General features: G+C 42.0%; 1 protein-coding gene across 1 annotated transcript in view; it reads left to right on the top strand.

The window, feature by feature from the left end:
- The window catches only part of GUCY2C (guanylate cyclase 2C), a 45,211-nt gene that overhangs the window by 11,956 nt on the left and 17,199 nt on the right, over window positions 1-16,056 (top strand). Inside the window, exons 8-16 of the mRNA XM_074168127.1 lie at window positions 100-235; window positions 2,478-2,563; window positions 2,997-3,108; window positions 7,127-7,208; window positions 10,174-10,279; window positions 10,830-10,892; window positions 11,598-11,669; window positions 12,614-12,718; window positions 13,957-14,043. Of these exons, the coding sequence (XP_074024228.1) occupies window positions 100-235; window positions 2,478-2,563; window positions 2,997-3,108; window positions 7,127-7,208; window positions 10,174-10,279; window positions 10,830-10,892; window positions 11,598-11,669; window positions 12,614-12,718; window positions 13,957-14,043 (849 nt within the window). The remainder of the gene's footprint in view (window positions 1-99; window positions 236-2,477; window positions 2,564-2,996; window positions 3,109-7,126; window positions 7,209-10,173; window positions 10,280-10,829; window positions 10,893-11,597; window positions 11,670-12,613; window positions 12,719-13,956; window positions 14,044-16,056) is intronic.

Raw genomic sequence — 16,056 nt, forward strand, 5'->3', positions numbered from 1 at the left:
GCTGGAATTTTTGCCAAACAGAGACCACCAAATATATTGTAGCTTTAGGGCGGAACCATGAACTCTCAAATTCTCATTTTTCTTTTTCGCCTGTTCTAGATGGAAGATGACTTTTTTGTTGGCTATTTTAATGCAGTCTTGCTATTTGGACATAGTCTGAAGAAATTTATCTTCTCCCAGAGCCCAGTGTCACCTCTTGGTTTCCTCAATGAATTCCGAAATACCACTTTTGAAGGTAAAAAAAGTACAGTGCTGTGCAGGGTTCACTAAATCGATGAGGGGAAAGAAATTTGGTTTTAAGCACTGTTAGGACAAGTCACTTCTACATTAAACAAGTCCAAGCTCTTCAATGATTTTTATTCCCACTCTTTTTTCTTTTTCTATCATTTTCCCCAAGGATGTTATCTTCACTATTAGCAGAAGCACTATGTAGCAGTCATGCAGAATCACCTCAGTGCGTGCAACACAGAAGAGGGAGAAAGTCAAAATGATGATCATTTGAAACATTGCAATTAGCAACAGACTGTTTGAGGACCAGGCTTCTTTCTGGGCTGTTGCGTTTTTCCTGCTGCTTTGAAGTACAAAGCATATTTAAAGGAAATTGCTGCCTAAGGAGGGGTGGGGGAAGGAGGAGAGACAGGTCTTCCCAGCCAGCAGAGGTGGAGGACAGGGACAAGGACCTGAAGCTGGTGTAATTCTTTTGATAAAGAGCTGAACTCCATATAGGGAGACTATTTGGAGAATGAGAAAGGAGCTGGAAGAGTGAAGCATATAGGTGGGTTTCAGAGTCCATTCTTCCTTCAGGGGCAACCTGGCATTCAGGTGGTTAATTTGCGACAGTGGCATTTCCAAGCTTTCCCCAAAATGTCTACTCTTGACTTCAGGCCAGTATGTATGAAATATGATTGATATTCAAAATGACTCTGACAGCCATTTAGCTAAGCTTTAATGATGTAGTTTCAACCTTTTTCCACTTTACAAAGCCATGGTAGACCTGGGTGCCTGCAGTGTGAGCGTAAGCCAGCTGGCAATGGGTTGGCACTTCCTAGCCAACTTTCTGGTTCATCTCACAGGTTGTCTAGCATCAGTGGGCTTTTGTAGGCCATGGGCTTAAAATCACAGAATTTAATCATTAGGAAAAGACAGAGGAAAGACTGACACAATGAAGTGACAACATTACCTCTCTAGGGGCAAAGAGACTTCTCATCACTTCACATCAGAGATCTGTACCAACGAAAATGACAACTGAAAGCTTTGTCTTTATGTCCCACCTGCTTTCAGCAAACACGTGTAGAAGTTTCCCAGATTTTCCTAATACGACCTAACAGGTTTTGGGCTTATTTTTGCTTTAACCATGGTATTCCAAACCTAGCAAAGTATAGTTTAGTAATTCTTCCTGGAGATAGAATATGAGTAAACTCATCTCTTCACTTTTACTCTAAATTTGAAAGGTGAGTTGCACAAACTTCCTTACTTATCCAAAATAAATCTTGCACTGTAATGCTCCACATTAGTTATAGGTTTAGTTTAAAAAAGTCATCCTAAAAGTGAAAGGTGTTGAACCACCTTCATTCTTTCTTGTGCTGGAGGCTGGTAGAGTAGGGAGTTCATATAACAATTATTTTGATATGAGGAAGGTGGGCCATGAAAAACTTAGCATCAGTTTTTGAGATGAAAAGAGAGAAGGTAATTCCCTAACTAAAATAATGATGATGCTGAACTTCAGGAAAAATAAAGTAAGTCTTTACCAGCAACAGCAGCAAACAAGCAACCTGAAGCTGATCAAAAAGACTCTCCTGGAAAAAGAAAGGAAAAAGTGAAGGCGAGACTTTCAGGAGTGGTGTGTATTGGCTAAGCTAGTGCTCCTGTTGAAATGACTGACTTCATGAGAGCTAAGTCAAGCCACGCTGAGGGACTTGGGAAATTCCACCTTAAAAATCCTTGGAATGTGCTACATAGGCAATTTCCCAATCTGCACATTTGCTGGCATACAGAGGCAGGAGGTTAAAGAAAAAAAGAACCTGGTTAAAATAATATTATTAGAGCCAAGCAGGTGGCTCTCAAAAGAGTAAGAGGAATGAAAGTATCCTTAGATTTCCTTTCTTGCTGATAGATTCAAACTGCAGGTGGAAACAGGCAATTTCCCTTCTCACTTCTAAAACAGTCCCTTCAAGGGAGGTTACTCTGACATTCTTGGTATGCTGAAGAAACCTGAAAATTATATTTTTCTATAGCTAGAGGGAGACTTTCCTCTTCAGTGCAGTCAGTTCAACACCTTTTATTGGATTTTGTAGAGAAAATGTAGCATGCTATTAAGGGAGAAGTAGCACCACACCAACCTGATATGTTCTCTAGCATGTACGTGAAGAAGAAAAATATCCTGGGCATCACAAATCCTTTTATTTACCCCATCCTTCCTGCCATGTATTTGTGCTTCTGAGAATGCAGGCCCTCTGACTAATTCCTTGTGTCCACAGGTGTACTGGGTCCTGTGACTCTAGATGAATTCGGAGACATTGATTCCATTTTGTCCCTGCTGTACACGTCACACACTGCAAATCATGTACGTATGTCCAGGGAGCAACTGTTTGACCTTATATATGCAAGGAGAAACAAAATACCCTGTATTATTGCATAAGAATGATGAAGATAACTGCAACAGAAGTGGTGGCATGCCAAGGCATGTTGTGCATGCCAGGTGAGGGTCATGAGAGGCGTGCTGGAGACTGACAGGATTGATGTCATATGGTGATTCAGTAAGTGAATTGCAGCTGGTATTCTGTGGAACTGATGGATTTCTTTTCAGAGAGAAGGGAGGAATGAGGAAGAATATGACAGCCATACACATGGCTAAGCTGAGGAATGCGCCACTGTAGCAGAAAGACCAAGAATTACTTTGAGTTTGAGCAATATACTTATTAAGGGTAGTTTGAAGCAAAGGACAAAAGAGGGAGAGCACAGCTGCTGACTGCATTTCTTCCCTTCTACACCCATAGTTCAGAACTCTTCTGCATTTCAACACTCACAAGAATGAGACACACGTGATGACTTCCAGTCCGGATTTTGTCTGGAAGAACCACAAGCTGCCCAGTGATACCCCAAACACTGGTGAGACACCCATTAAACCTACCTCTTCCTCGAAGACAAGTCACACAGTCCTAAAATCTACCTGCTGTGCAATCCAGCACGCTACCTTCACACTGTTCCCAGCCAGTGATGCCAGGAGCTGGGGACAGAACAGCATCTTTCCTTCCCCTGCCCAGCTCCCCATGTTCTCTGCACCCAGCCCAATTCTAAACCTGCATTTCTGTTTCAGTGTAACTAAGTCTTTCATAGCCTCCATACTGTACCAGTGACTGTGGGGAATACCATGGCATGTTTTGGAAGAGGTCACCCCCGAACATAAAACCTTCACTAGATGATGGTGGTGGTGTGAATTGTTTGAAAGACTGTCCAGGAAAGGCAGCAGAGTTAAGGTTATGATAAGTTATCTGCCTTTGCATTTCTGTATTGCTGATGCAGCATGGAGGCTTCTGCTTGCCCCTTTATCCTTGTTGCAGAGAGCTGGGGAGAGGACATAGCACTGAGTAGATTCAGGGTGCTTCTCTGGAGGGGTCTCTTAGACGAGCTGGCTCCTCGCAGAAAGACAATGGGATGCTAGGTTATTACTCCATCTCCACTCAAACTTTAAATCAGAAATCCCAGAAATCAATACCTCCTTTTCTTTTGAGTTTTTGGCGACTCCTGGATGTTGTAATTCAGCATAGCAGAGTACAGCCTTGTCAGCCTGAGCAGATTGGGATTGTTTCCCCGTGTAGACTGCTGCCATGTGGTGATTGGCAATGGAAAGATTTATTCTTCAGGGTATGATATGCAGGATAAAAATTATTGCAGTGGCAGTGGTTGCAAGGGTTACTGAACAGCGGGTTAGTTTTCACCTGAGTCATTCCCATCAGTGAGTGTCCAAAGGTGCCGCTCTTAAAGGTCTCTAAGACCTCTAAGGTCTCTAAGGCTAAAGGCCTCCCTTAGTTTGCTGTACTGCTTACCTCCTCTAGGGAATATTACAATGCAAACCAATAACTGCAGGAACAAACACCTTCTGATAGCTAAAAGTTCATTTACAGTAAAGTGTTGCATGGATTCAAACACTTTTATTCCTCAGTAAACTGATGGCTTCAAATTAGAGTTTGCTGCTTGGCCTCAGCCTTCTCGGGTGTTGCTCCAGTCCTATTCTTGTTCATGCCTTGGTCCCCACAACACACTGTGTTGTCAGAGGATCTCTGCATCTTTAAAAGATTCCCCTGAGTACATCCTTGTCTGAAGCTGCTGTACAAGGGCAAAAGAAAAATGTTTAGGAATTGCAGAAAGCCAGTGTCTACAAACTAGTAGTTTAACATTCAGCGCTTAATGAAGTCCTGACTTTGTGGCCAAGCTATACTAAATCAAAGTAAAACCACCTCCCACAGGGACTTGATTATTTTGTTTTCACATTTTAAAAAAAATAAACCTCCTTTCAGTGTGACTGTAAAAAAATATATTCCCCCAAAGGGCAACTTATTACAGCCAAAGTTTAAGTAAGTTTAAGTATGGCCAAAGCCAGTCAAAACATTCCAAACAGAAACATGTTTTTTCCTCTGGGGAGGTGAACAAACACCGCAACCAGAGCCCTGCTCCTTCCTAAGCTGTAACTGAGATCAGCCGACCCAGTTCTGCTGCCCTCTTTCCTCCTGGCGTTCCTTAAAAAAAGGGGTCTCATCCACATTTTGGCATTATTCAGAAAGTTTGAACCCTCACTCTAAACATGGATAAGATCAGCGTTTAATAAACAGACGGTTCTTGTTCCAGGGGACCTGAAAACATTTTGTGATGCGCTCTGCCTTTGCGTGTTGTAATACCAAGGGCCAGGAGGTGGTAGCAGAGCCTCGGGAACGGGAAGTGGTGGTCCCAAAGCACTTCCCTGGGAAACTTCAACCTGCTGATAGGCTGCAAGCCACTATTCACCAAACTTAAGTTTTACAGAATTCGTAGGAAATGACTTTGCACATTCTCATGCATATGACGTTTTATACTGGTAACTCGATGTCCTTCCTTGGTGGAGGGAAACATAGTACTGACAGTTTTCAATGGAGAGCATCAGATGAATACTAAGTTACCAGGAGGCCCTGAGACTGATGCTGAGATGAACACACATAAAGACAGTGAGGAGACGTGATACACAAAACAAAAAATAAAAGCCAGAAAGTTGGGTCCAAAATCCAGAGCTCCTAAACTGAATTCTATGTCAGATGCAGACACTTACATTGGTGTGTTCAAAATCCCTGCCCAGCTGGTGTTTGATTCTGGAGGCAGCTAGTGTGTGCCTTGTTGCTTTTTATTTGTTTATTAATTTTTATGCTTTATCATTTTCCTGTGTGCCTTTATTTCTGGTTTTGGGCACGCTCAGAAGTGCGTTAGACTCAGGAAGGCTGAGTAGCTCAACTCTTCTACTATCCAGAACCGACATGGCAATCTGTGAAACTAGATTCTCCTCTGCCTTCTTTTCCTGAGACACTTGCTCAGTAGAGTAGGTACACTCTAGACATGTGGCCACCAGACAAAGCTCTGTACTGATGGCCTGTTGCTCTTCAAAGGCAGTTGGTGGCCGCAACTTTCCTTCCCAGTACCCCTGAGCTCCAAGAACTGACCCAAGATAGGCTTCAGTTCGCTTTTCCACATTAAGACGATCAAAATGACAACCTTAAATACTCAGTTCTCAGCCTCAACAGTTCTGCCTGCCTGCTCAGGACTAGGACCCTTGTGCGCTCTGTGATTTTGGGTCTAAGTCCTCAGATGCCTGAACAGCCTGATTTTCAAATTGTTTGGCACCTGGCAGCTTCCAACAACACTAATCTGCCAGTTTTGTGCTGCACTAGATTAATTTCCCTCTATAGGATACAAATTTCATACTGAAGAGTAGAGTCCACTCAGTACCACTTGTCATCCCAACTCAAGTGTCTACAGACATGTTCAGAAATGAGTCCACAGTCTCCAAAGCTCCGTCTACAACATATACAGAATAACTTTAAACAACTGGGCCAATAAGGGGAGAACCCAGGTGCAACATTTAAAAGTTTGTGTATGTTAAAAGCTGTACCATGATTTTATTTTTGACCTCTTATTGGATAACAAGCTCCTGGAGAGATGCCTTTCAAATCCACAAGTGGCTGTACTCTGTATCAGCTGAAATTCTGGGTGGATGCCGTGGTCTTCAGGTGTATCCCATCCTGAAGCAAATTATATCAGTTAAGATTCTGAGTGACACAGGTATGGCTAGTTGTGGAAAATTCCCTGTCAAAGAGGTGTGTCTTTCTTACTGGGTGGGTACCCAGCAGGACAGGAAAGGAAAATACATATGTTATAAATCTTGAATCAGAAAGTTATCACTGAGTATTATTCTGAGAAAGTTATCATGGTGTTTAATGATAAAAACTGGAGGGACCAAACTTTTGTTTCCCAGTTCAGTGAGAGATTATTCTAAAGAAGTCAATGAAGAGCCCATTTTGCATTAAGCCCTGGATTTACTGAGGGAAAACTATGTTTCCTGCCTGCCAATGACTCTGATTACAAAAGGTCAACTGCTTACCCCATCTACATCCCTACCCCACAGAGATTTGTACCCAAGGTTTGGCTCCACCATCCACTTTTATGAAGTTATTGAAAGGAGAAATTTGCTTCATTTTCTAAAATGTGGTTAGTAAGAAAAGTCAGCTTTATTCCTGGACTATCCTAATTTATTTTTAAAGACGAGAACATCTGAAAACTCTCCTGCTGAGCTGATGTGAGATTTAGTGCTGTTAAATTAGTCTCCCACCTGGGTGTCCCCATAGAGTGCCCAAGCCTCAGGTGGGGATGTAAGACTGCACTGCTTTGGGTTATGCTTCATCCTGCAGTGAAAAAGGCAGGCACTTGTTATCTCTAGGCAGTGTTGGATTTTACCAAAGCCTTTCGATTTGGATATGACCAAAGAACATCCCTGCTCAGCTACTGTGACTTGCACATGTGCGGGTGAGGGTAATTTCTAAAATATAATATTGTTTCTCAGTGTCCTCTGTCAAGTTGTTTATTTTTGAATTTTTCTTTTCTGCAGGCCCACATGTCTTGACCATTGCTGTCTTCACACTCACGGGAATTGTGATTCTGGTTCTGATCATCTCTTTGCTGATTCTAAGGTACCATCCCCTTTGGCCTGCTGTTTGTGCTTGAAGAGTTTTCCTCCTAGGGCAATGCCTTTGATCTCTCCTTGAAGAGCCATTCATTAACTTACCTTACATACCTGGGTGGTTGCTCTCAGTGTGAACTCTTTAGTATGTGCCAAGTAGTGTTTGCATCCATAGTGTTGTTATGTCAGATTAATAATCAAGGGAAAAGATGCAGCAAGGTGAAGAGTTTCTACATCTGCTAAAAAGCTCTGATTCCTATACATACACAGAAGCATATGTCTCAGACCAGTCTTCAGACTTTTTTCACTGACTGCCCATCTTTAGCTTACGTAGGGTTCGCGTATGTTTCTTTAACCTATTGGTGACATAAAAGTTCAATCTAGAAGGAAGTGTTTGTTTTGAGTCACTGAAGGAATCAAAACACCATGAGGTTTTGGTGTTTTCATTGCATGGACCCATCCTGTCTTTCAGTTTTCTCCAATTCAGTTCAACTTCTCATGTACTGACTTTTCTACCAGGTAGAATTTCATAAGTATAACACAAGTTCAGCTTTATCATGATGGATAAAAGAGAAGTAGAAATAACTGACGTCTCCTTTTGCTGGAAGAAATGCCACCCCAGTTCCAAAGCATACGGTTTTCTTTTGTATTTAAAAAAAATTGTCTTACCTGTGCATCTATCTTCAATAGCTCAGCATCCCTCTTTGCTATATTACATATTAGAGAACTTCAGACAAAGTGAGAATCAGGTCTTAAGAAAGACAGCCAGGCTCTCTTATTTTGAGTGGACCAATCTGCTTTGCTAACTAAAGCTTTTCATGAGGGAAAAATCAAAAATGAAGGTATACAACTCTTTCTTACACATCCAGTTGTACTCAACAAATAGAAGAGCTAATCATTGCCAAATCTAAGAACTAACATACAAACAGACAGGTAAAGTTTATAATGGCTATGAAAATTGATAAAAAATTGTCTGGAGATAGTTTGGACTTGTTGTAAAAGGTTCTGTACTCTTCCATATTTGCAGATGCATAAAATCTAAAGATTCTGTTCAGATGATTAGACTATTATTGTATACATATCACTGTAATATTCCCAAGCATCAAATATAGAAGAGACTCCTGAGGATATTTTTAGAATAAAGCTTGCCCTTTTAGTGTTGAAATAATAGTAAACTTGTCAAATATAATTGCTACCAAAGATTGTCTCCTAAGAAGCAAAGGGGATCTCCCAAGTTTCTAGGACACTTGAACTACCCCAAACCTCCCTGTGTAGTTCTAACTGCTAAGTAAAAAGGCAAAGACCTGAAAAAACACATAACTAAATATTAGACCTAGTACATTTTCATTCAGTTTGATATGTACTTAACCATCAGCTGATACCAGTTTGAATTGCAGTGCATCCTGGTGATACAACACAGCTTAAGAGACTGAACTGAGAAAAATAGTTCTTACCACAATTATTGCTCTCCCTTTTCTTATACATGTGTGAGTTAAAATATGTTGGAAAAGGGAATATTTGTGTTATTAGTCAATACCGTGGGTTCTCCCATTCGGAGCACTTGCCAGCAGTCATAAGGGTGTTGGAATTCCCCTGCAGTCTCCCCAGTCAGTCCTGTGTTTTTGTTAATAGAGGAAGGAATTGCACAGATAAGTGCGTATTTTGATGAGTGCTACTCTTCTTCCAGCTTTTCTCTAAGAGAAGACCGTGTCAGCTCTGAAGTTCTGCAAGGGAGACAGTAGTTTCTTTCTCCCCATTCCAAGGGCTCTTCCCTCAGTTTTACAAATGTGCGGAATACAAAGGACATGCACAAAACAGGCATCTCATCTCAACACTGTTGTTACTTCCTGTCCTGGCATTGTATTCACACCAGTTCTTACTATCCAGCATTGATGCCAGGACTTTCTTTGGCTGGCATTTGTTTGTGGGACCTCCTTTCAGAGTACATTCAATAACACGGAGGGTAAGACTACATAAAATCCAGACAGCCCTTTGTGCTGACCTCCCTTGAGACTCTGGCAATTGCCTAGCAGTTGTTCTGCTAAATCTGTTCTGTTCTTCTGCCACATCTATGGAATTGAATGAGCATTTAGGCTTTCCCAAAGCCAGAGGAATTAGAGCAGCGCAAACTGGAAAACTGTACGAGAGCCACGAGTCTTGTGCTCAAGCCTTGCCCACCTAACACTTCATCCTTGTGTGTTGTGGTTTGGGCCAGACTGGCCACAGAGACAAATGACAGATGCTCTCCCCCACCTCTCTCTCCAAGGAAAGGAGAGAGAGAGAGAGAGAAAGAGATTCATGAGTTTAGAAAAAACTGAACTACTTTAATGAAAATAGTAATAAATTAATAAAATAATAATTAAAAAAGAAAATAAAGTTCCAGACTGGACCCAGTGATGGACAGGAGCTGGATTATGGATCCGGATTCAGGAATGCAAGAATCGGGATCAAGGCAGATGAACAGACAGGGTCCTCCTTGGATGCTGGCCATTGAAGACAAGAGGGCTGAACCTTTGATCTCTCAACTTTTATACTGAGCATGATGCAGATGGGATGGAATACCCTGTTGGTCAGTTTTGGGCCACCTGTCCCATCTGCTCCTTCCTGCAGGTGTGACTTCTCTACACTCTTCTGCTGCTGACCCTCCAACAGGGCAAATAACAAAGTTAACCGACCTTGGTTGTTATAGCAATCAGTATAAGCGGGAGCCTCTCTGCATGCCGTTCTTTGGCATAATCAGGTTTTATCACTCTGAGAACAAACAGTGTCTCTATAATATGCTGTTAATTTCAGAGTCCAGTTAGTTAGAAGAGACTTAGCCGAAAAGTAAAATTACTGAACAGAAAATTGGTTCTGCTTTACCTCAAACGAGGACATTGTGCCATCCTGACACTGGAAGCTTCCATGTCCTAATCTACTGTTGCGTGTTTTGGTTCACTGGGAGGATATCCTGAATGAGTTCACTCGTTTTGCAGGAAATACAGGAGAGATAATGAGCGTCGGAGGAAGAAATGGTCCCATATACCGCCAGAGGAAATCTTGCCTCTAGAGACCAGTGAGACAAGTCATGTTAGTTTGAAGGTGAGAGAAGTGTAATGGCTGAAGCTGGCTCTTGGATTCTGTCTTCTAAAGATGATCGATGCTGGAGTGTTGGCGTGCTCTGACTACAATGCAGACTACGGCTCTGGTAGAACTAGGATCTGTTAAAATTATTTCTCTTTTTTATTTTTTTTAACCCTACTTGCTGTATTGAATTCAAAAGAGATTATTCCCCATGTGTTGCTCCCTAATAGAATATATCTGTTTCCCAACAGTAAAGCTCATTTTGTGATGGGTGAATAGGCTGGGTATTGATTTCCAGTCTCTTCCACACCACCACTGTTATAAATTATTTCCCTGTGCTTTGTTATGCCTCTGTAACGCCCAAGAGCATGAAAGCAGCAGGCGGAGGCCCTGGCAGCCATGGGGGTGGCATGGATGTACCACATTTTCCATGGCATGTACTGGCACTCCCCAAAGAGAGAGGCTTATGCTTCTCTGTGAGGCACATACTGACATTACTTATCTCTCTGGACCAGCCAAGTGGCGAGTAGGTGATAATTTCAAGTTAATTATTCTTCTTTGTTCTCAGATCGATGAAGATAAGAGACGTGACACCACCCAGAGACTGCGCCAAGGCAAATATGATAAGAAGGTAACCTGGCTGTAGCATCCATGCTCCCTTCCTGGGCTTAGGAGGGCTCTTTCTGGGGGGAGGTCATTCCTCTCCAGAGATAATTCCACCTCTCCTGACCTTGCAAATGGCTTAATCTTATGGAAGGAATAAACCATCTATTCCCTATCAGGTTCTTTGCATTTTGCTTACTGATGGGAGGCAACATATTAGACTCCCTGAAGCCCTAGCCCAGTCCAGAAGTGCAGGTGCAGAAACAGGGGGACCAGAAATCTGATGCATTTTCGTACTGAGGAGATTAACAGACTAATGGAGGACAGGCCATTTAGATGGCAATTCTTGTACTCAGTAGAGCTATCGGCCTGACTGAGATATGTTGAGTTAAAATTTGTATTGTTGACAGTTTTAAATAGTTCTTAGCTACCTGGCAAATCTTTTGAAGGAAATACAACTCCATTACTTATTAGCTGATTAACTGAAGCTCCAACAGCGAAGCAGTAGACAGGTGTTTCTGAAGTTGAAGTTGAAGAGCAACCTGCTCTAGTGGAGGTGTCCCTGCCCATGGTAGGGGGGGTTGGAACTCGATGATCTTTAAGGTCCCTTCCAACTCTAACCATTCTATGATTCTAAGTATTTCTTTATATGGACATTTCTTGGAAAAGAAAGATGAAATGCTATTGTGCTGAAGCTATGATTTTTTTCCCACTGTTATTTTTTTTTTTTCAGGTGGTGATCCTAAAGGATCTCAAAAACAGTGATGGTAATTTCTCAGAGAAGCAAAAAATAGAACTGAACAAGGTAACTGTTGCATGTAGCAAGTGGACGCTGCAGGGTGGGATGGAGCCTACGAGTGAAGTCATTGCTTTCCACTGTCAACTCCAACACCCATATGCTTGTGCATGTTTGTGAGGTGGATGGGTAATGAGTTCCTCAAAGGATATTGCTTGATGAACTTTCTCATTGTGTGTGTGAGCTCATCACCAGCTCAGAGTCTGAACTGTATGCCAGTGAAGCTGAGGATGAATGAAGTAATTCATGCTCTGTCATACAGCCTTGCTAAATACATTTTTATAGCTGATGCTAAAAGGCAATGCACTCCTTTTGCTCATATCATGCTCATTAGTAGCGGAATGTTGTAGTTAAATCTTATTATTGAATGCCAAGTGCAGCTCTTTAATACAAGCAGCTCTCTGCTGACTTGTGCATAGACTCTTCCAACATGGGAGATTAATCTGGCTGCAGTACTGCATCTTTTTTGAATGGTTTTCCTTTTTACACAACACAGCTATACTGTGAATTTAATAAGCTCTAAAAATACCTCAAAGTAAACTACAGTTGTTCATATAAATGGGCAAAGTCCATAATATCATGCAGTATCATTAAGTTTTTATTATTTCTTCATTTACTGACTGATTCACACCATTCTGTCACTCATAATGGCTATTCTGGTCAACTGGAAGATTTGAGTAGGGAGGCAATAATGGAGACTATAGTGGGCTCTGGAATTAACTTGCAGTCAGTATCCAACAGCAGCCACTCTTATCTCCCTAATCCAGAAGGCTCGGGAATGACAAATGTCTTCAAGTACTTAACTCAATGCCTTAGTACACACTGGTTTAAAGGAAATCCATGTATCTTATCAGGGCCTGAGATAAACAGCTATGCCACACAAGTATCCTTGACCAGTGTTTCTGTATTTTCAATGATTGCTTTTAAAAATAGATGCAATGTTTCTGCTCTAGCTCCTACAGATTGATTATTACAACCTGACCAAGTTCTATGGCACTGTGAAGATAGACACCATGATCTTTGGGGTGATTGAGTACTGCGAAAGAGGTTCTCTGCGGGTAAAGAATTTTGCAGGTCTCCTTCCACCCTCAAATTATCAAATTTCAAAGTAAGAAAAAAAAATTCCCATTTCTGTCTCTGGCCCTCATGCAGCAGCCATGGCCTGAGCAAGCGGTGCCAGGTTTCTGACTTGGAGTTCCCTCCCCCTTGATTGTTTCTCTCCAGCCTTCTCCAGGCACTGCTGCAGCTGCCATCAGTGTGATGGTTCCCAGCAGCCAGAGGATGAGGTGAGGTGCAAGCAAGGAAGAGTGCAGGCAGAGCTCAGCCCAGGCAACTGCAACAGCCAGCATTTGTATTGTGCCCCCTTTTGGGAGCATATAGGATATAACTTTCTCTTTATTTTCCAAGCTGTAGCTGGTTTCTCTGCTGATGCCCTTGTGGACCCCACACTGCCCCCAGACTGTGAAATGATAGAGAAAAGAATATATTCCATATTAATAAGGGACAAACAGTATGAAGCTGGAATATGGCAAATCCTGTGCTGTAAGGGACAACAGTCCTTCATTTCTGTTTATAAAAAGAAATGGTAAACTGATGCCTGGCAAGAACTATGGAAAGACTTAGGGTTTATTACTACCAATATGATTTCAGTGCTAATCATGAAGTAACACTGGCGTCAGCTCTTCTGCAGGTACACATTGTCTCTGCTTCCGAGTTCACAGACTCTCCCCAGTAGCAGTGGTCTCCGGAACAAGCTCACAGCAAGGCAGCAAAATAACAGTTCTGTTTCTAGTTATTTTCTTGTAAACTGGCATACTCATGGAGGTTTACTTTTAGCAACGGAAGTCATAGTGGCTGGAAGAACTGTAAATGACTGGCACTTTAAGATAAAGGAATAGTCTACTTTGAACTTACAAGGCCATGAGTAAATTGGTAGGAAGTGGATTGTGAGCACAAACCACAGAAATTCCTTTCCCTTCGTCTGGCATACCTTGTCCATTTCTGCTATTTTGCTTTATTAAAGACTCATCTTTAAAAGCAAATTCACTATTTACCTCTATTTACACAAACCCTTCTTTTCTGGAGTCCTCAGTTTTCTAGACCTGTGTAAATCTAAAATACATTTAATATTCCCTGTTTTCTGAGTCAACTCTTGCTCTAGTGCATGTACTCCCTATAAAAAATGAAGGGCTACCTCTTTCAGTCGCTGGTTGAAAGGCTGTGTGATTTAGATACTCATATCTCATCTCCTTTTCCCCTGATGCAGTTTAGAATCACTCTTTTCTTCTCTTCACAGGATGTTTTAAATGATAAAATCTCCTACCCTGACGGCACATTCATGGACTGGGAATTTAAAATCTCCGTCATGTACGATATTGCCAAGGTAAGCGGGCTGCTGACAGTGCAATATTAATCAACCTGTCCTGTCTTGCAAAATGAATCCTTTGGAGAAGGGCAGCTCCCAGGGTCTTCTCCTTTCCTTGCTAGAGGATGTACATCTTTCTGCTCTTTCTTCCTTTGGGGATGGGTGTATGAGGCAGGAGGAGCAAGTGGCTCTCAAACTGAAGGGGGAAACGGGAGCCAGAGGTGGTTATTTATAAATAAACAAATAAAGTATGCCCCAAAGAAATGTGACCCAAAGATCAGAGGGTTACAGTCTGTTGACCAGTGGCTCTGATCAGTAAGGGCCTGCACAGTGACAAGATGTTCAAAACGCACTTCTCTCTGGCCGTGGGTAAGGCATATAAAGGAAAACTGTGTTTTTTCAAAATGATGGAATTATTCCAATTTATATCCAGAGACAGGATAAACTTTTTCTAAATTAGCTGTTTAATTCACATCCTGATGTTCTCACTCTAGTGAGTGAGAAACTGGAAACTAGAGCTATTCATTTCAAGCACGTCAAGAGGAAAGAAATTAATCCTGTACAGAAACCAAGACTGGTTTTCAGTAGCTTTCAACAGATCTTTACATTTTAGGTCGTTGTGGTAGGACGACTCCATATGAACAGTGAAGGAAATTCTATTCTTGTATCTGTTCAGCTGGTAGTTAAGGAACCTTTGTAATTCACAGGTACTATAGTTCATTATACCTCTGCAGGTAATGTAGAGAATTACCTCTGCCTTTTTGCTAGTGCTCAACTGCTCTCCTCTTCCTATTGCTGGTTTGCAGTTGGACAGTCCTCCCATTTCCCTATGTGCATCAGTTCAGATTTGGTCTCCATGATGAATGACTCCACTGTGTCTGTTCTACAGAGATATTGAAAATCGTGCTCTTTAATAAAGACCCCTTAATCCAAATTGTCACAGGTTGTTGGCCTTGTTAATGACTTTCAAGTTCAGTTAACATTCAGCATCAAGTTTAATTTTAAATAGCAGCAGTAGAGTTTCCCTTCGTCCTTTTAGCATATAAAAAACCCATGGTATTTTTTAACCCTTTGCAGTTCACCTTCAGATGTTTCCTAAGAAAATAGGGATTAGTACTGGCTCTGTTTACAAGGAGAGAGAAATCCCAATCCCTCTGAAGGGAGTGGCCAAATGCCCAGTGACTTCAAGGGGACCGGGACTTCACAACCAGTTGTTCACTGCAGTATTGGTAATGGGGTATGGGACATGGAGCCTGATGGTCGGCACATCACATCTGTTCTGTGGAATGACTCCTGAGCATTATTAGCTGTATTAGAGATGGTTCACAAAATCTTTCTGAAAACTTGTATGTACCTAGGAATATCAGGAAACTTACTGTCATTTAGGCTATCTGCCAGCCTCTCCTATTCCTTGACCTGATGCTGCTGTGGAGCCTCTGGGACCTAGATATTTCCATGAACATCTTGTATCACTTTTCCCAAATCCCAGCTTCCCAGCCTCCAGGCACCCGGTCTTATTTTTACTTGAATGGCTTCTTGCTTTACATAAGCCACTTCATTGCCCTTCAGCTCCATTTTCTCTTATCTGAGCATCTGCCCTTTTCAGGCTCAGCCCCAGCTCTCCAGGCTGTTAAAATCCCTATGACCATCTCCTGCAGTTCCTTTCCCTTCCTTTTGATATGCTCCTCTCTCTCCACCCACCACTTCCCTACACTTTGTTTTTTTCCATTGCCCAAATGGAAAAAAGAGTAGTCCTCACACTTCACCTACTCTTCATTTGGCATGGAAGCTGCTGCATCAGTGTTTCTGAACAAAGGAAGTTGTATCCTTTCTATTCACTGGTACAACTAGACAAGCAGTGGCAGTTCCTAGAGCATCCTCTAGTCCACTAGTGGAGGTGGGGTAGGCAAAGAGGGTTCCCTAAACCTGCTCCATTTACTCTTTTTTTCCCCATTTTTTTTGTTTTCTTTTCTGCCTTTGCTGTCTTTAAGTCTGATGGCACCACCTATAGCTACATGGATTTGGCTACAT

This window comes from Numenius arquata, chromosome 2, assembly GCF_964106895.1.
Source record: "Numenius arquata chromosome 2, bNumArq3.hap1.1, whole genome shotgun sequence".
NCBI classification, from domain to species: domain Eukaryota; kingdom Metazoa; phylum Chordata; class Aves; order Charadriiformes; family Scolopacidae; genus Numenius; species Numenius arquata.